The following is a 20467-nucleotide window of genomic DNA, read 5'->3' on the forward strand; positions in this document are numbered from 1 at the left end:
GGTCTTGGTGGGGTTGAGTTTGAGGTAGGTGCTAGACATCCAGGTCTGCATGAGGTGGTGGCTTAAGTCACTGAATGTCGAAAGCAAAGTAGACTTTCATGTAAAGTTGTGTGTTGCAGTATGGTTAGTGAATTTGAATACTGTTGTCAGGGATTACAGTACAGAAGAACTCCATGTAGATTTTGATGATGACAAAATGATGAAATCCTGACATGATAGAACTCTATTGGTACATAATAAATAGAAGGCAGGGTCACCATTATCTGTGATCAGGAAGGAGAGGCCTACCATTTGTAGGATGGCTATTTCACTGCTGTAACATGATCTGAAGCTTGATTGGTAGTTGGTCGTGATGGGCATGGTTAAGTTTATTGTATTTTTGCAATTGTGGGTAAACTGAGTTTTCATTCATATTGCCGATGAAAGAAAGATGGGTGATGGGCTGGTAGTTGGTGAGGTCATCAGCGGCTAGGTTGTATTTCTTTAGGTGTGGGAGGATCTGGTCAATCTTGAGGGCTTCTAGAAAGATGCCTTCAATGATGAATGTGTTGCAGTTGATTAGAAGGGGTGAGAGAGATTATCTAGTCAGGACATTCATAAATGATGAGGGATTTGTATCTTCCAAACATGATTGAGTGAGGCTGGCTTGAGTGAAGTTAGCTTGTCAATGAGGTTGTGACTCTCAAAATATAGCAGGAACTGGTTTGTATATGCAGCTTGCAGACTATCCTCACATTGCGTTTACTCACCTCACATGTGTGAAAACGCATTAAATTTAGCCACTCCAAGTCTGGAGGACACTATACAGCCCTCACACAATTCAACAATAGTATGCTGACATTTCAACCAACATCCTACCCCATGGATAGAAGTAGTAACTATTCACTTTCCCTACTGGAAAACTATTTGAGGGACAAGCAGTAGAAAAGTAGCATAGAAATACTCTACAATAAAAATTAATTTTCAAAAAACGTCAATAATGAGCAAGAATAGCAGAAAATCGCTGAAATGGGGACTAAAGACATATGAGGTACCTCGAAGTTGCTGCATTATACACTTGCTCTGTTGAAGATGATAGGTCTCTTTTCTTTAAGGATTGATGGTCGGATACTTCTTTTTTTAAATTACTGAACAAGGACTTAAAGTAATCTGTCCCTTGCCCTAAAGCATTTGTGTCCAAGGCAGGCAGAGAATCTGTCTGGTGTATCTCTGTTGAACTTTGACCAGCTGCTGAAAAAGTATAAAGAAAGAGACAGACCATCATATATAGCACTAAGTGGTAATCACTCAAATAGCAAAACAAATATAAAGAGTGAAACCCATGATTACGTGGAGTGACATTTACTATATCTTGATTACAAGAGGTTAGAAAATTGTAGAAGACTTTAGTATAAACATCTACTTTACACTTATTCATAAAAACCAGATCAGCCTACACATTTAACACATTTATGCTTGAAATAGTTCTTGTAAGCTTTGTACAGAAAAGTGTTTTACACTGTTCAAGGAAAATGTTGGGAAATGTCGATTTTGAAGTGCTGCCAAATACAGTATCAAATATTGTAGTTCATCAGAAAACACTGCTTGTCCGAAATATCTTAACAGCGTAAAAAAGCAAGATAACAATGTCCAATGACAACACAATGACAACACAACAAAAGATGCATTATAATATTACAGTAAACTCCACAGTACTACTGAACAACAAAGAGTGAGACCAGGTACACATAACACACAAAAAAACATGCCAACAACAAACAATTGACAGTACCTCATACAACTCTTTTCGTCACCTCTTGACTTGTTATTGTTGTTATTGTTATTGTTATTGGCTCCTTAGTGAGCCATCAGTTAGAAATTTTCCAATTACTGCACGAGAGTGCCATTGATATTCTCCTCTTAGCCGAAACGTGGCTAACCGAGGATTCAGCCCCTGACATCCTTGCAGCAATCCCTGTTGGTTACTACATCATGCAAGTTAACCGCCCTGCTGGGAAGATCGGTGGCGGGGTGGCGGCCATCATTCGTTCCGAGCATAAATTTACAGAGCTGACTATGACCCCTATTCCCAAAATAGACTGTCTTACTCTTAAATTCTCTTCACCCAAGTCTGCCTTTGTTTGTGTCCTTGTTTATAGGCCCCCTGACTACATGCCCCTCTTCTCCCAACTTTTCGGTGAGCTCATTTCCCAACTCACGATTAATCATGCCAATCTCATGATCATTGGAGATTTCAACTATTGGCCATCTGACGCCCGCGAAAGCCATCTTTCTGCGGAGTTCACTGACCTTTTAGCAGGTATGAATTTTCACCAGCACATCAATACTCCTACTCATTGCAAGGGTCACATTGTAGACCAAGTCTGGACGGCCAATCTTGATATCTCCCCTCCCTCCGTACTTCCCTGTACTTGGTCTGACCATTGCTTTATATCTTTCCTTCTTTATCTTTCTATATCCCGTCCCCCCCCTCCTATCAATAATCTATCCGCTCGTAATTGGAAGAAAGCCAACATGACTGATTTTCATGCCTTATTGGCCTCCTCCGTTCCCACACCTTCGATCTCGGTGGCTGACCAGGCTGTCCATCTCGAAGAATGGCTGTTATCCGCCTGCGACAAAGTTGCCCCTTATAAAACTATTAAAACCAAGCGCCCTCATGACGCTCAGCGGTGGTTTTCTGATCAGCTTAAGATGGACAAACTTGCTCTCCGGCAGGCAAAGCGCCGCTGGAGGCGCAATTATGACCCCCAGCTAAGACTTGTTTATGCAGAATCTCTGAACACCTACAAAAAATCCATCTTATCAGCTAAAACAGCCTACTTCTCCCAAAAAATACTGGATTCCAATACTAAAGTAAAAGATATTTTCTCCATTGTTAACGAGCTTTCCTTGCCTGATAGGGTTACGCCTCAACCCCAACCGACCCAAATTTTGTGCGATTCCCTTAACTCTTACTTTGAGGACAAAATTACTACCATCAAAAATAACATCCCTTCCCCTTCATCCCCTTTTCCTTCCCCCCTTCCTTCTATGAACCCTAGCCGAATTGTGGAGTTCCCTCCAATCTCTCCAAAAGAATTTTCTTCGTTACTCCACAAAGTTAGCTCAGGTTCCCCTAATGACTGCTGCCCCCCTCAGATTCTTAGGGAGGCCTTTCTGGCATGCCCCGACCCCCCATTGGCTCTGCTCAATAACTCTCTAGCCACTGGGGTGGTCCCGCGCTCCTTTAAACAGGCAGCTGTAATACCTATCCTTAAAAAAACGAATGCCGATCCCACTACCTTAAGTAATTACCGACCTATTTCCCTACCTGGGAAAAATCTTGGAGACATATGTCACCCGCTGTCTGAGCACCTTTATTGAGGATTCCTCCTTCCTGGATGCCCAACAAGCTGGCTTCAGACCCCTCCACTCCACCGAGGCGGTCATCGTGGCCGTCATGGACGCCCTTAGGAAGGGTGCCGATAATAACATCTCACAGGCCCTTGTCCTTTTGGACCTGTCGGCGGCCTTTGACACGGTCGATCATACAATTTTGATCGACCGTGTCAACAATGCCGGCATCCAGGGGGTGGCCCCCGATTGGCTCAGATCCTTCCTGGACCACCGGACTCAGGCGGTGCATCTGTCTACTTTCTCTGCACCCTACTCGTCTTTATCCTGCGGGGTACCTCAGGGCTCTGAGCTATCACCTTTATTGTTTAACTTGTATTTACAGCCCCTTTTAGCTTCTCTCCGCAATACCCCGGTCACTATTTTTAACTATGCGGACGATCTTCAGTTAATTTTTCCCATTGATTCACTTCCCTCCTCCCGCTTTGACTTTCAGTCTACCATGCTTGGCATTGCAGAGCTTGTACTGGTGGGGGGTCCTACTAATCCGTGGAATTCCACTTTCTGGCCTTCATCTCTGGGGGCGCCACCTAGTCCTGTTAGCACTGTGAAGAGCCTGGGGGTGGTCATCTCTGGTGACCTCTCTATGAGGCCACAAATCAACGCAGTCACCTCATCCTGCTTTTTTCATCTAAGGAGGATCTGTAAGATCAGTAGGTTCCTCACCAGAGATGCCCTGATTCTTGTCATACTAGTTCTTATCACCTCCAGACTCGACTATGCTAACACTCTGTATGTCGGGATTCCAGCATACCATCTACACAGGCTACAACTGGTGCAGAATCAGGCAGCTCGCCTGATCTTCCTCCAGCCGAAACATCAGCATGTCACTCCCCTTCTGCGCAGCCTCCATTGGCTCCCTGTTACCAAACGCTGCACCTTCAAGCTTGGATGCACTATCTTCAAAGCCTTATCAGATCGAGCCCCTGTCTTTATTTCCTCTTGTCTGACACGTTATATCCCCCACAGAGATCTCCGCTCAGCATCACTTAATCTACTTGTTGTCCCCAAAACCAGACGGAAAAAGCATGGAGGTCTGAGCTTCTCTGTCATGGCCCCCATCACTTGGAACTCCCTCCCAACTGCACTTCGTCACTGTCCCAGCTATGATTGTTTTCGCAGGCGGTTAAAAACCCTCCTGTTTCAGTCAGCATTTGAGTAAAACCTCCGCCCAAGCTCTTCGTCTTTGTCAGGAGCGCCATGAAACCGCTTGGTGAACGTGCGCGGTAAAAATGCTTTTAACAATAACAATAACAATAACAATAACCTCTTGACTTCAGTATCATAGGTCCCTCTTCCTGAAGCATTACTACCCTGTGTCCTCTACTAGCTCTGAAAAATATTTTTGAGTATGTAAAGTAGTACTCCACTAGTACTACCTGTTAAAGATGTAAGCCTACGGGTGGTCTTTCCCCCAATTCTTTGCCTTACTCCTCCATATTTTTCTTATCTCGTTTTTGTTGGCCTTAGGACTATGTGCACTTTACCACTGCTAACCAGTACTTAGGTGCATGTGCTCACTCCTTAAAACATGGTAACATTGGCCTGGTGCAAATTGGCAGACTTACTTTACTTATTAGTAAGTAGTAAAGGTGTACAGCATGTACCTAGGGCCTGTAAATTAAATGTTACTCGTGGGCCTGCAGCACTTGTTGTGTCGCTAACTTAAGTAGCCTTGCAAATCTGTCTCAGGCCTGCCATTGCACCCTGTGTGTGTGAGGTTTTAGACTGCCATTTCAACCTGACAAAATCAACCTTTTACCATGCCTAAACTTTCCCTTTTAATACATGTAAGTCACCTCTAGCGTCGGACCTTAACAGCCTTGCAGTAGAGGGTGCAATGTATTTAAAAAGTAGGATGTGTACTTTTAAGTTTTACAAGTCCGAATAGTAAAAAACTCCTAAATTAATTAATTTTATTATTGAAAGCCCTACCCCTCCCATGGGATTACATATGGTTTACTTAATTTTATGGTAAAGACAGATTTGGAATTACAATTTTCTTTAAATGGCACTCTTGAAAGTTGACATTTTCCTGTCCTAGCCATTTAGGCCCATATATACGAAAGGATTTTGCATTTCTTAACTGTCGAATCACTATTTCGGACCGTTAAGAAATGCAAAGTGGCTTTTCATAATGCACAAAGGCATAAGCGTTGTTGCAAAAAAGCAAATCGCAAAGAGAGATTTCCTGCTTGCGAATTGGAAATCGCATGTACATAGCATTTCCTAATTGCGACTGGTCGCAAAAGGGAGGTTAGGAAATGCAAAATACTATGCCACACAGGTTAAATGAAGAAAACTAAAATCAGATTAAAGGAATTCTAATCTCACAACGTTTGATATGAAACTATTGTTGGGACTCAAACAGTCGGAACATGAAACCAAGGGCATATCTAAAATGGTCACACAAGAGAATATTATTTCCCCCATGGACTTACTAGTAGAGGATGAAGCTGATAGTCCATTTAAAACTACCTCCACTTTCATGCCAAATCTTCAGAGAGACACTTTAGATATTTTCACAGACTGACTGAAGAAATCAAGAACTTGCAAAGGGCTACATACCAAAAAGGGAACAGACACAATCTGAATAGAGCGGCATATGACAAACTGATTAAGAAACTTCGAGCGGATTCAAACTAATAGGAAGTACTGACAAAAGCGTCAATATCGTGCTCTGGCCCAAACATCTATATATGCAAGAAGTCATGCAGCAACTGAATGACAGTGAATGCTATATGAAAGTTACCACTCTAGAGGCTAAACAGATCAAACTTGAATTTCACAATGAATTAAGGGAATGGCCCAACAAGGGATTGTTACCGCAAGAGGGGCACAGTTTCCTAATAAAATGATAATCCAAAAACATTGTGGCCGCGTGGGCGGTCGTGTGGGTATGAGGGAACACAAAAATGGGGAAAAATTGTATATTTGGCTTTTTATTTCACATAATTTGGTGATGTGGACCAGGTTGGTTGAATACAAACAAAAATAATAAGAATAAAACAATAAGTCCTCTCCTCGAGGTCTGAGTCGAGACTGTCAGGGTCTTCTGGGTCTTTCTCACTTGTCTTTTCTCTTGTGGTCTTCGGGTAAGGAAGGGTGAAAGAAAAGAAAAAAAAATGGTTGGATCAATGTCTGCTTTTCAGTTGTCAGGGCTCGTGCTACCTTCACCAAAGATCAATGTGTAATAAGGGTAGGTTGGTGTTGGGATTCTTCTTTCTATTAACACACCCTAGTGCCCTATCTCCACAGACTTCCCCACCGCCCCCACCAGAAGGATCCCCCGAGAGGTACTCGCCTCAGGCCCCGACCTGTGTCCAGGGCCATGGCGTCAAGACCGGGGGCGTCTTCTCCCTTCTCTAGCCTGCCAGGTATGCTCGCGGTGTACAGTGCTCCTTTGGTGTTCCACTGTACTGGTCCTTTCGCGACGCCTCCTCCTCCGGTCTCCACCTGGCTCCGCTCCTCACTCATCTCCCGCACGCCTCCCTCCAATGCTGTCCTTTTCCTCTCTCGTCTCCAGCACGCCTCCTCCGATGCTGCCGCACATTGGTTCCTCTCCCGTCCTCCTTTTTGGATGTTCCCCTTCCGCACACGTCACTGGCCCCTCCTTCTTGGCTCGCTCGGCTGCTAGACCGCTGCTTGCTTCCATTGGGAACGGTGTCGGCTCACTCTTCTCCCGCTTCCGGTCCGCCCCTTGTAGGTCTTCCTCACACATCTCCCCCCTTAGGAATGGACGGTGGGGCCATTCAGTGGAGAGGTTCCTGGACAGATAGTCAGCACAGATTTGTCGGGGGCCCGGAACATGCAGGGTCTGAAAGGAGAAGGGTTGTAATGCCAGAAACCACCTTAATATGTGCGGGTATGAGTCTTTGTTTCTCACAAGCCAGATAAGTGATGCATGGTCAGTGAGCACTGTGAATGGTCGTCCCAACAAGTAATATTGAAGAGCCTCAATCGCCCATTTAATGGCTAAGCACTCTTTCTCAATTGTCGAGTATGACATCTCCCGTGGAAAGAGCTTCCTGCTAATGTATAAAAGAGGTTTGAGATCACCATGTGAGTCAGGCTGGCATAACACGTCCCCAAGACCAAGGCCAGAGGCATCAGTTTGCAGAATGAATGGTTTGTGGAAATCAGGGCAATGTAGTACTGGCGCGCTGCAAATGGCGTCTTTTAGGTCCTGAAAACTTTTTTCGTGTGTGGCATTCCAAGTGGTTATCTGGGATGAGTAGGTTTTGGTCAGAAAATTAGTTAGGGGACCGGTCAAAGAAGAAAAATTGGGGATAATTCGCCTATAGTAGCCAATAAACCCCAGGAAGGAGCGTATATCACGTTTTGTTTTGGGGTAGGGAGTGTTTTGATGGCCTCAACTTTGCTCATTTGGGGTTTAATAAGACCCCTCTGATTCGTGTATCCGAGATATTGTATGGAGTCAGTGACCAGTAGGGATTTGTTTGGGTTTATTTTGAGACCAGCGTTTTGAATGGCTGAAAACACAGCAGCCAAATGTTTAAGATGTTCTGTCCAGCTTGGGCTAAAGACGACTATGTCGTCTAAATAGGCGGCAGCGTATTCCGTATGGGGCTTCAATAAGCGATCCATTAACCGCTGGAATGTCGCTGGTGCCCCATGAAGGCTGAAAGGGAGTAACTTAAACTGGTAAAGGCCGGAAGGAGTGGCAAAAGCGGTTTTCTATCTGGCTTGTGCTGTCAGGGGTATTTGCCAATAACCTTTGGTGAGGTCTAAAGTTGACATGTATTTGGCGTTTCCCAATTGCTCAATTAAATTATCAATCTGTGCCATTGCATAAGAATCAAATTTGGTAATGCTATTCACCTGACGGAAGTCAATACAAAAACGAAGACTCCCGTCCGGTTTTGGGATCATTACGATTGGGGAGCACCAATTGCTTGTAGATGGTTCTATGATTTGTGAGTTTAACATGGCGGTTACTTCCTTCTCTACGGCTTCCCTACGTGTGCCAGAAATCCGATATGGTTTCTGTTTTACTATGGTGGGGGTCAATGATATGATGTCATGTTGAACCATCGATGTCAACCCTGGTATGGAGGAAAAAAGGCGGGGAAACTGTTTTAACATAGACTGTAGTTGGGACTGTTGTTGTGGGGATAACATGTCTCCTGTGGGGGGTTTCTCTGTTGGGGGTTCCTGAGTGTTCATGGTAGGAATTTCTAAGGGCCTTTCAGTGCTCACGGATTTTTTTTTTTTTTTTTTTTTTTTTTTTTTTTTTATTAAAGTTTTGTATAGCGCTGGCTGGACCCGAGGGTATCAGAGCGCTTCACAGCAAATATACATGGGTTAGACCGATAATGCGGACAAAAAGCAGGTCAATGCACACAGGTGTGAGTACACTCTATACAATAGCAGCCAAGCGTGACCCAGGTGGAGATTCGTAGGCAAGTCAATCAGCTCAGGGGTGAGCGAGGACATGAAACAATAAAGTCTAGGTTTAGTTCTAGTTGGTTCCGGAGCGCTCAAGGAAGAGGACTTTGAGTAGCTTCTTGAATTTCGGGAAGGATGTGGTCATTCTGATGTGTGGTGGAATGGAGTTCCATATTTTGGGAGCATTGCCCGCGAAGGATTTGCTCGATGTTGAGAGTTTCTGGGATTTCAGAGGAATGAGTAGGAGCGTGTTGGAGCTTCTGAGGTTTCTAGACTGCCCGGCCCTTTTGAGCTTATTGGCCAGGTATTCCGGTTTGCCCGTATGCAGGGCCTTGTGTGTGAGGCAAGCTGTGCGGAAGCTAGCTCGTTGGTCAATAGGGAGCCATTTCAGATCCTTTAGAGCTGGGGTGATGTGTTCATATTTCTTTGTTCCCGTGATCATTCTTGCAGCTGCGTTTAGGGTGGAGGTCAGAGGACGTAGGTGAGATTTGGCTGTTCCAGTCAGAGTGGCAATGCCGTAGTCAATTCTGGAGAGGACCAGATAGTACTGATCTTCCAGCTTCATTAGACTCTGCAGAGTCCTCCCATTTTTTTAGCAGATTTATATGATAAATCTGTTTGCCCCCAGGCCGCTGAGGTATTAAAACGCTATAGGTGACTGGAGTCACTTTTTTTTCAATGATATAGGGACCATGCCATTTTGTCAATAACTTTGTATCTGAAGATGGGAGCAGAAGGAGTACCTTCTCTCCCTGTTTAAACTCTCTCAACTGGCTGTTCTTGTCATAATATCGTTTTTGAGAAGATTGTGCCTTTTCTATAATTTCATGTACTAAACCCCAAATCTTAGTGACTGCTGACTTCAAATCAGCTGCATACTTGGTTAGAGGTTGGCCCTCCTCATCCTCTCCTTCCCATTGCTCCGCTGCCATGTCTAACAGGGTTCGCGCTTTTCTCCCAAACAGTATCTCAAATGGGGAATAGCCTGTTGATCTTTGCTCATGTGTTCTTATAGCAAAGAGGATTAGGGGTAGTTTTTGATCCCAGTCCCTCCCTGTTTCGGAAATGACTTTGTGTAGCATGTGTTTTATGGTTTTGTTATAACGCTCTACAAGGCCATCTGTTTGCGGATGGTAGACAGAAGTGCGGAGTTGCCGAATACCCAAGATGTCACAAACTTGGGCCATGATACGGGACATAAAAGGGGTTCCTTGGTCGGTAAGGATTTCTGACGGAAAACCCACCCAGGAAAATAATGATACCATGGCCCTGGCGATGGCCGGGGTGGTCATCGTAGACAAGGGGAATGCTCCGGGTATCTACTTGCATAGTCCACAATGACCAGTATATATTTGTGTCCCCTGGCCGAGGGTGGAAGTGGACCCACCAAATCCATGCCAACCCTTTTAAAGGGAATATCTATTATAGGCAAGGGACATAAGGGGGCCTTCTTTATACCTTCAGGGTTCGTATATTGGCACCTCACACAGGCCGCACAATGTTTTGTCACGTCCTTGTATACTCCTGGCCAATAGAACCTATCCAGGAGATATTGTAGGGTATTTTCTTTCCCATAATGTCTACCCCCAGTTTGGTTATGGGCCAGGTGTAACACATGTTTACGGAAGGGAAGGGGTACCAGTAGTTGTGTTTTGGAGTGTGTCCCCCTTTGATCGATCTCTACAATAATCCTTTTTTTACAAAAAAGTAGGGTCCTACCTGATCTGGCTCTAGCACATGTACTTGGTCCCAGCCATGCTTCAGAGTATCGTCGTCTCTCTAGGCCGACCAGAAGCTAATAGGTGCTGGTTCGGCTGGACCTGTGTTGGAAAGAGGGAAGGCATGGTAGGATCTCTGTATATACTGCTTTTTCTCTTTTCTTCTTTCATTCTTACTCTTTCTATCCTTTCCTACTGTCCCGTCTAGGTCGCTGTCATAAAAAGGGGCATCAGACAACCAGGTCGTATCTCCTTTTTTTAAAATTTCATCTACATATTGCTCGAACCTGGGATGGTCGGTGCCTATGAGTACTGCTTCGGGCAGGCAGGGTATAACCCCCACTCTTCGTATTTGTCGGTCACTTAATTTCTCCATACGGACTTCTGCTACAGGATATGTTTTGGTGTCTCCATGTACACAAATAACATGGACCTGTTCGTCTTCTTTAATCTGTAGCTGGGGTATCAAATTTCAGTCTACCACAGTCACATGACATCCAGTGTCTAAAAGGGCGTTCCGTTTTTTTCCGTTAAGGAGGACATCTATTTTGTATTGCTGGGGACTTCTTCTGATTACCATTATCCTTCCCCTAGAATAACCCACATCCATAGGTTTAGTTTCTGAGGCCCTATGAGGAAATTGTCGAGCAATATGGCCCCATTCACCGCAGTGATAACATTGCGGCCCTGGCCCGCTGGAGCCAGGTGTTGGTTGGAAGGGCTTGGGAATAGCACGGGGGATTACCTGGGTCTTCGATTCTGGTCGGGGTGTGTTCTTGGGGGCAAAAAAAGGTTCTGTGATATGCCTGCCTTCAACTCAGGTGATCTGTGGAAAGCACATGCTAGTTCCACTGCTGTGGTAGAGGTCAGGTTAGGGAGTTGTTTCACCTATGAACGAGTAGCAGCAGGTAAGGCATCCAGATATTGTACCAGAATCACTTTTTCTGTGACTTCTTCCATGGTGGAGGCTTGGGGAGTCAACCAACGATGTCCCAGGTCTTTGATTCTATAATACAGGGCACGCGGGTTATCACCAGTGGTCCATTTTTCCCTCCTGACTTTGTTTCTATAATACTCCTGGTCACATCCCAATCTCTCAAGTATGTTTCTCTTCACCTCCTCATAGGTGGTTGTACCAGCGGGGTTGGCTGCCTGATAGGCTGCTTTAAGTTCTCCCGACAAAAGAGGGGCTATATATTGGCTCCACCTCTCTTGCAGCCATGCAGTCATAGTGGCGACCCTCTCGAAATTAGTAAAAAAGTAATCAGGGTCCTCCCCTTCCTGAAACTTCTGGAGAACGGACCCAGGGACATTGGGGTGTACCCTGGTGCTCACTATAGCGCCTGAAAGCCGCAGTATAGCCGTGTCCTGGACCTGTTGGTTTAAGGTAAGCAGGGTGACTTGCTCCCTTAAGGCACCTTGTAATGCTTCCCTGTCTTGTTTAGCGGTTTGTACCTGCTGCTTCAGTACCAGCTGCAGGTGCCGCTGTCCTTCTGCTAGCTGGTTGATAATGCTTTCGAGGGGCACGGGTTGTGTCATGATTCGAGACTTTGTGGAATTATCCCACTTCTGACACCACTTTGTGGCCGCGTGGGCGGTCGTGTAGGTATGAGGGAATACAAAAATGGGGGAAAAAATTTATATTTAACTTTTTATTTCACATAATCTAGTGATGTGGACCAGATGGTTAAATACAAACAAAAATAATAAGAATAAAACAATAAGTCCTCTCCTCGAGGTCTGAGTCGAGACTGTCAGTGTCTTCTGGGTCTCTCTCACTTGTCTTTCCTCTAGTGGTTGTCGGGTAAGGAAGGGAGAAAGAAAAGAAAAAAAATGGTTGGGTCAATGTCTGCTTTTCAGTTGTCAAGGCTCGTGCTACCATCACCTTAGATCAATGTGTAATAAGGGTAGGTTGGTTTTGTGATTCTTCTTTCTATTAACATACCCGACTGCCCTATCTCCCCAGACCTCCCCACCACCCCACCAGAACGATCCTCCGAGAGGTACTCGCCTCAGGCCATGACCCATATCCAGGGCTGTGGCGTCAGGACCCGGGGCGTCTTCTCCCTTCTCTAGCCCGCCAGGTATGCTTGCGGTGTACAGTGCTCCTTTCGTGTTCTGCTCTACTGGTCCCTTCGCGCCTCCTCCTCCTCCGGTCTCCATCTTGCTCCGCTCCTCACTCGTCTCCCGCACGCCTCCTCCGATGCTGTCCTTCTCCTCGCTCGTCTCCCGCACTCTTCCTCCGACGCTGCCGCACACTGGTTCCTCTCCCGTCCTCCTTTTTGGATGTACCCCTTCCGCACACGTCACTGGCCCCTCCTTCTTGGCTTGCTCGGCTGCTAGACCGCTGCTTGCTTCCGTTGGGAACGGTGTCAGATCGCTCTTCTCCCGCTTCCGGTCTGCCCCTTCTAGGTCCTCCTCACAAACATCTATCATGTATTTGATTCCTGAGGTGCACAATAATCCAACACATTCATCTGGGCACCCTATCATCTCTACAATTGGCAGTTTGATGGAATGTACTTCTAAATATGTAAATCGCTTCTTACAGTACTACGTCAAAAATCTGCAATCTTACATTCAAGACACTGGGGATTTCCTCAAATGCATATTTAGTTTGACTTTCTTATCGATTACCTATTTGTCATATGGAGGGGGTCTGAAGAATGTGCCAAACAACTGATTGCTGATATGAATTTGAATGATTTAATCTCTATTTCAATAGCTCTATAAGCAAAGCAGAGGTGGTCTTTCTGGAACTATTGATGTATGCAAAAAAAGACAAAGTACACACTAAGAAATGCAGAAAACCAACAGGTGCGGTGGTACATGCCAGCAGCTTCCCCCCAATAAGTAGTGTCCGGTACACCTTATGGAGCAGCACTAAGACTGCGTAGAAACGACTGTGAATACAAACAGTTTGAGGCAGCCCATGCAGATATGGCAGGAAGATTCAGTTAACGAGGGTATCCTGAGGATGTGATCAATAAAGCTAAACAAAATCTAACTCACTCTAAAGTGCTTAAAACAGGAACCATTATTGTTCAAAGCACGCAAACAGATGGACAAACATCACAAGGAATCCTAACTCACATTCATCACTCACTACAGTTCACAGCACAACACCCTCCGCAAGATACTAAACACATTTTCGTAACTTGTGCAAAATGATCCAGTAATAGGACTGACACCCCCTCATTAGGCTGGGCTTTACATATAAAAGAGTTAGGTCCATTAGTAATGACCTAGTCAAGAGCAATTTACCTGAACCCACCACTGGGAATTGGCTCAGGGGTAGACAAGGTCCTGCAAAGGAAGAGTGTGTGAATACAGGATTAACTAGACTCAATATAGCACACTTCTGGAGCCATCACCACACAAAATCAAAGGTGCCTACAATTGTAAGACTGATCACACTATATATGTATTGAAGTGCTCTTGTGGACTTCAGTACATGGGGAGTACTAAACTCAAAGTCCACAAATGTATTCTACAGCACTATACATATCCTGTGCCTAGGCATTTCTTAGCAGTACACGACAACGTAGACAGCTTGTTACAATACTGTGTGATTAACACAGTACCTTGATCAGTGAGAAGTGATGACCATGAGAAAGATTTGAGAATACCTTGAGTCCAGCTATAGTCTTAGTTTGACAGTAAAAGCCCAGGAGGCCTTAACACTGATGAAGAATGGTATACACATTTATGAAATTATATAGAATAAGTCTTCAATGTTTACTTTTTCCTGCTAGTCTCTAGTTTTTCTCCTTTTCTTTGCTTTTTTAAAGGGTAGCTCTTTTTAGAATTTTCATCACATTATGTTATGGATTTGACGGGGCATGATTTTGTAGTCATTTATCAGTGATGTCACTGATCACGTCATGAGTGATGTAATATGTGAGGTAATAAGCAGTGCTTTGCAGGGTCATAAGCTGTAGTTAGCTCAGGTAACTATAACTGCTAAATTCCACTGGTTTTGCACAAGTGAAATGTGAGCCTAACTGTAACGTCACTGTAACCTTTCGTTTTTTTAGTACATTTCTAAGGTTTTTTGTAATTCTATTTCCTAACTATTACGTCCCTGTAACGTTTGTTTTTTCAGTGAATTTCTAAGATTCTTTAATTCTATTTCCTAACTATACCGGCCCTATAACCTTAGATTTTGTCAGTTGATTTCTAAGGTTTCTCTAAAATATGTTCCATAACTGTAAGCAGTATTGTTTCACAGTGGATATGTGAGTACCTGTGTGGGTCTGTTAGCGGGTGTAGGAGTATGTGTGTGGGTCTCTGAGTGTGAGTATGTCAGTGGCTATCTGAGGTGGTGTATGACTGCATTAGTGGGTCTGTGACTGACTGTATGAATTACTCTGTGGTTTGTCACTGGTTGTGTCAGAGATTGTGTGTGTCTGTGAATGGCAGTGTGAGTGCTGCTTTAGATCATTGGGTGGGTATGTTAGTGAGAGTATGGATGCACGAGTGGGTGTGTAAGTGGTGCAATTGTTTTTACAGATTTCCATACTTAGTGTATTCCATGGACATAACCTTGCTCTCTGCTCTTACAAGAAGATGTTATTAAAGAATTCATTCATCACACTCACTGAAGTTCAAAATTGACTCCTATAAATGTTCGATGCATTCACTTATGTAAACTATTTCAGATCTCTTTTCAATATTGATTTTTAGAGGAAACATTTTTGCTTTCTAATCACCCAGCCTAAAATGATAATTTAGTTTCCATTTTTTTCAAGTGGAGCATTATCTGGAGCATGTGCTATATTTATATTTGTAAATGTTTCATGTCGAGGTTTAATTTTCCTAAATTGAGCACGAGGATCTGAATGAAATCTCATTTTTTTAAGAAAAGTCTACAGTTTTCTGGAAGGTGTGTGCTAGTTTTCTGGAAGATGTGTACTCATCTGCGTTACTTTGTACTAGGAAATTAGTTACTATTTTGTCATTTTGCAAATGTCTACTGCATATTTTATATAGGCCTGGGCGGTAAATTCCGTTCTGCTTGTAGAATGTGGGTAATTTCGCGATCCGCGGAGAACGGGGAATTGGCCAAAATTCCGCGATCCGTGACTTAGCATAATTTTTTGCGTTTTTGCGCTCTCAAAATGCATGTTTCCCCCCGAGCACGCAAAGAGCATTCACGAACAGGAAAAAACTATGGATTTAGGCCCAGATCTCTGTACTGGGGTAAATGTATGACATTGTTTTGCATTCTGTCCATCAACTGTTGTTTTTGCGCGAACACGAAACAAGCATCTGGAAAGGGCGGAACTAGCAATTCAGTGTTTTCGCTGAACTTTTGCTTGCTTGCTAAAATGTTTTAACATTTTGCAGAGCTTTGCGTAGCGCGCCTATGCAAATTCCACCCACCCTACACCTGCACATAGACCACCAATTTTTATGTCTCTGTGTCACTGCTTGTCTTTTGTTTTAGTGGATTAATAACTGTGGCTTTTTTGTCATTTGTTTAAACATTGCGAATTCATCGCAAAGCCGTCATTAATTATTGCGATACGTATGTTCCAGTTTTGCGTAAAAGTGTAAAACACCTATTATTATTATTTAGGATTTGTTTCGCACAGCGAATCATCCCCACAGGGATCTCTCAACGCTTTTGGCCATGCAGTGCTGAAGGCTAGGACAAAGTTACGGATTTAGAACAGCCAGGTTTTTAACTGCTTCTTAAACTACCCCAAACTTGTGCTCATCCGGCAGACGATTCCAATAGAACGGGGCTAGATGTGAGAATGAGCGCCCTCCCATTTTGGCTTTCCTGATTTTATAGGGACGGAGCAGATTACGATTGCTAGAACTCAGTAAACTGGCAGGTATATAGGGAATTAACTTCTTCCTTAGACAGGCCAGGCCGTCCCCCTGCTGGGCTTTAAACACCTACGTCAGGCGCTTAAACACTGCTATCTTCCTCATGGGCAGCCAGTCTAGTTGTTGCAAGAGAGGTAGGGATGGGGTACGTACTGATTTGTTGAGGACCAGTCGTGCCGCTGTATTTTGCACTACCTCTAACCTAGATGCAAGGTCCTCTCTAATTCCAACTAGTAGTAAGTTCCCATAGTCCAGTCTACTAACTAGTAGTGCCTGTACTAAGGTCTTTCTTGCCTCCAGAGGGATCCAAGGAAAATTCTTCCTCAGCATGCGCATGATGCCAAAGCAGGTGCCCGATACCGATTCCACGTGTTCCTCCATCGAAAGCTTGTTATCAAACAGGATACCCAAGTTCTGTGCCTGAGCGGTTGGATTGGGTGCCTCCCCCAATTACACCGGCCAATTATCTGAAGACCATAATTCCATCGCCTTTCCAAACAGAAGGATCTCCGTCTTATTGGAGTTTTGCTGCAGAAAATTCTCGCTCATCCAAGTGGCGATTTTCAGCATGCAGGACTAAAACTTTGCTGTGGTTTCCGCTGGGTCCATCTCGATGGGGATTATCACCTACGTGTCATCCGCATACGAGATTGTCTCAAAACCACAAGATCTAATGATGGTGGCCAGCGGTGCCACATAGATGTTAAATAATGTGGGGCTTAAGATGGAGCCCTGCGTGACCCCCTTGTCTACTGCCGTGGTCTGAGAGACAAATGTGTCTAATTGGACACATTGTGCTCTTTGCAGCCAAGTCTAGGCCAAGCCTTCGACACCAATCTCCCACACCCTGTCCAACAGGACACAATAATGTAAATAATGTTTGACAATAGTTGTTTACTAATATAGTGCATTTTTAATGTAAAGAACTTTTACATTGTATTTCCAGTCTTGGTGACAACACCAGTAATCGCGATGATGTCAGTGTTCACGAAGATCATGTGACTATGAAAGAAAGAGATTTTATTGGAGAAGACAGTTTTCATTAATCTTCAAAGGAAATTCCCACCCATTTCTGCATTCTTAAAGGTTTCAATTGCTATTTGGTTGATTCTTGGAGGTGTGCTGTACTTTGAGTTCAGAACTGTGGTGTCTCTGTTTTTTGGAAATACTTTCTAAAGTAAAATGGCATTTTAGGAAAGTACTTCTTCTGGCACGATTACCCCAACTTTTAGCCTGTCTATGATGCAATCTTTGACTGAGTATGCACTGGGTTCCTACTTACCAGGTTTCCAGTGCATGTGTTAATTCCTCAAACTGTATCTTGGTTTCCACTATTGCCACACCTCTGGCTCACATATAAGTCTCTTGTAAAAATTATCAGTGAATATTATGGGCTTTGTGACCAGAGAGGGTCTCTAAGGGCTGCAGCATGTATTACGCCATGCTATGAGACCCCTCACCAAACGCAGGCATACTGCCAAAGCAGATGAGATACATATGGTATAAACAATGCATAGCAGCCTATGTAGAAATCCTTTCATAATATTAAAACGTAACTGGGGTAATATAACATACACATCGGTGTCTCACGTTACTTATCCTCTTTCTTCTTCCATTTGCCCATATTGTAACAGAAACAAATCGGGTGAATAACCAGATACATACAAACATTCTGTGTGCCCTCATACAGTTTATTTATCAATACACACAACTTTATTGACAGTGGATAATAACCGCCAATGACCTGGTCAAACAACCAGACAAACGTGCAGGGAAGTATAAAAATAAGGGTCACCAAGAATGAACGAAGCCCAATAAATAAATTAGGGCAAACAGAAAAGGCAACCTGATGAAAAGATATCGACGTGCTTCCCAAAACTACATAGTGGCACGCAAAAAACGAACACTCTCAGCATGCACGTGGTCACGGGTGCTCGCACCGTGTGAATACGCATGTCACATAAGAATAACCACGGGTACAAACAGATCCGCCCAGCCAGCCTGAGTACACGGCAGTGGACGGAGCAGGGAATAGAGGTATTCCAGCAGTGTTAGCACTTTGACGAAGTAAGTTGGGTGAACGGATGAATGCAGAACAATTGTGACGGCTATCTCGAGGGACACCGCCACCAAGGTTTGAAAGGTGCATGCAATGATGGTGAGAAATAAAAGATCACAAAGGTTGTTATCTGCGCCGGGACATAAGTGAACGCGGTGGCATGAAAATCCACCCCAGTGAGCCGCCTTACCAGTCTGTGAGCCACATATATATTGAGCACGAAAAAACACAGTAGCATGTTAATCCACCCCCAGTGAGCCGTATTACCAGTCAGAGAGCCACATAAATATTGAGCACGAATGAGAACAACACCGGGGTTCTATAGTACTTAGTGGGAGTAGACCTCTGAATAAAGGTAAATGCAGTAAGTGCTGATTTGGCGTAGAGTACAGAAGCCCAGATACAACAATAATTATGAATGCTCTAAAATAATATAACCATCAGGTTATGGTTAGAAAGGCTGCGAATGTAGAACCATCAGTCAAGGGAATTGTAAGCGCGCTACTCACCCATGAGTGTCTCAAGGCGCTGGGATGGGGAGTCTGCAGAGCTGTTTAGCCGAAGAGCCAGGTCTTGAGGGTCTTCCTGAAGGTGTTCAGGGAGGGGCTGGTCTGATGTCTGCTGGTTATTCATTCTAGGTCTTGGCTGCAATGTGAGAGAAGGATCTTCTGTCCGCTCTGGCTCTGTGGATGCGCGGGGTTTCGGCCAGTGCTAGGCTGGAAGATTGGAGGTTTCTTTGGGGTACGTGGAAGTTGATTCTGTTCTTGAGATATTTGGGTCCGTTGTTGTGTAGGCATTTGTAAGCATGAGTGAGGATTTTGAAGGTGACTCTTTTCTCCAAGGGGAGCCAGTGGAGTCTACGTAGGGGTTGGCTGGTGTTTTTGTGCCGGCGGATGCCGAGGATGAGTCTGGTGGCGGTGTTCTGAATTGTCCGGATTTTGTGGATGCCGTAGTAGAGTGCATTTCCATATCCAGTCTGCTGGTGATGAGTGTGTGGGTGGCTGTCTTCCTTGTCTCAGGGGGGATCCATTTGAAGGTCTTGCGGAGGATGCAAAGGGTGTTGAAGCAGCGGGGGTGACAGCATTGACCTATTGGTTCATGGAGAGTGATGAGTTGAGTACGATGCCAAGGTTTCCGGATTGAGATGGGTCGAGGACGGCGTTCTCTTCAATGAATAGAGTCAGTTCCTTGTTGACTGTTTTCTCTGCAACTTTGGCTGCGAAGGGGAGGAGTGAGATGGGTCGGAAGTTCTTGAGTTCGGAGGGGTCAGCTGTGTGCTTCTTGAGCAGGGGCCTGACTTCAGCGCGCTTCCAGTATATCAAAATTATGCATTCAAATACAACAGTGCATGGAAATGTAAGCAATGAATTTTGCAAAAAATTCTCGTACTCCGGCAGTGTGTGACTATAAGGCAGCACAAACCACGTGAGCTGCATGTCGCTTGACAAAAGAAAGCAGTAGGTAAGCACGAGAAGGTTTGAACTGATGCATGTCAAGTTGACACCACATATGGATATCATTCCAATCACTACACCTAGGATTAACATCTGGACCTAGTATAGACTGCACAATCTACGTAGATGTAGATAAAAAAAAAGACAGCCAAAGCATTACCTAGACAAATCACCCATCACATAAATGTAAATTCTCATGGGATCACTAATTTGTTTTTATCAAGAGTTTTAGGGAACTCGCACACCAGAATGCACAAAATGAAGTATTTGTTAAAATTAGGATAACGTGGTACAATGTATAGGGATAAATTAATCACGATGGAATAAGTCTGAGAAAACACGAATAAGATTTTTGCCTCTTCCGTTTCTCCCCTACTATAAAATCTACTGAGGACACAAAGAAGACAGGTGAGGGCATTAGGCCTCATGTTGGTGCATGGAGTGCGTGCACCCTATGGAAGCAGGGACATTAAGAAGTAGATACATAGCCCTGATGAAGGCCCCAGACCCACATGGGCTCCTAGTGAGGGCTGAAACATGTTGGCACTTCAAAAGGGGTACAACTGAACAATTATATTCAGTAAACCCCAACA

At 44.4% G+C, this 20467-nt stretch overlaps 1 protein-coding gene across 1 annotated transcript in view; it reads right to left on the minus strand.

Moving 5' to 3' along the window:
• Positions 1 to 20467, minus strand: part of LMNTD1 (lamin tail domain containing 1) — a 1426354-nt gene that overhangs the window by 223386 nt on the left and 1182501 nt on the right. The window contains exon 11 of the mRNA XM_078647754.1: positions 1035 to 1230. Coding sequence (XP_078503880.1) covers positions 1035 to 1230 — 196 coding nt within the window. The remainder of the gene's footprint in view (positions 1 to 1034; positions 1231 to 20467) is intronic.

The sequence above is a fragment of the Lissotriton helveticus genome, chromosome 1_1 (genome assembly GCF_964261635.1).
Source record: "Lissotriton helveticus chromosome 1_1, aLisHel1.1, whole genome shotgun sequence".
Classification (NCBI taxonomy): Eukaryota; Metazoa; Chordata; class Amphibia; order Caudata; family Salamandridae; genus Lissotriton; species Lissotriton helveticus.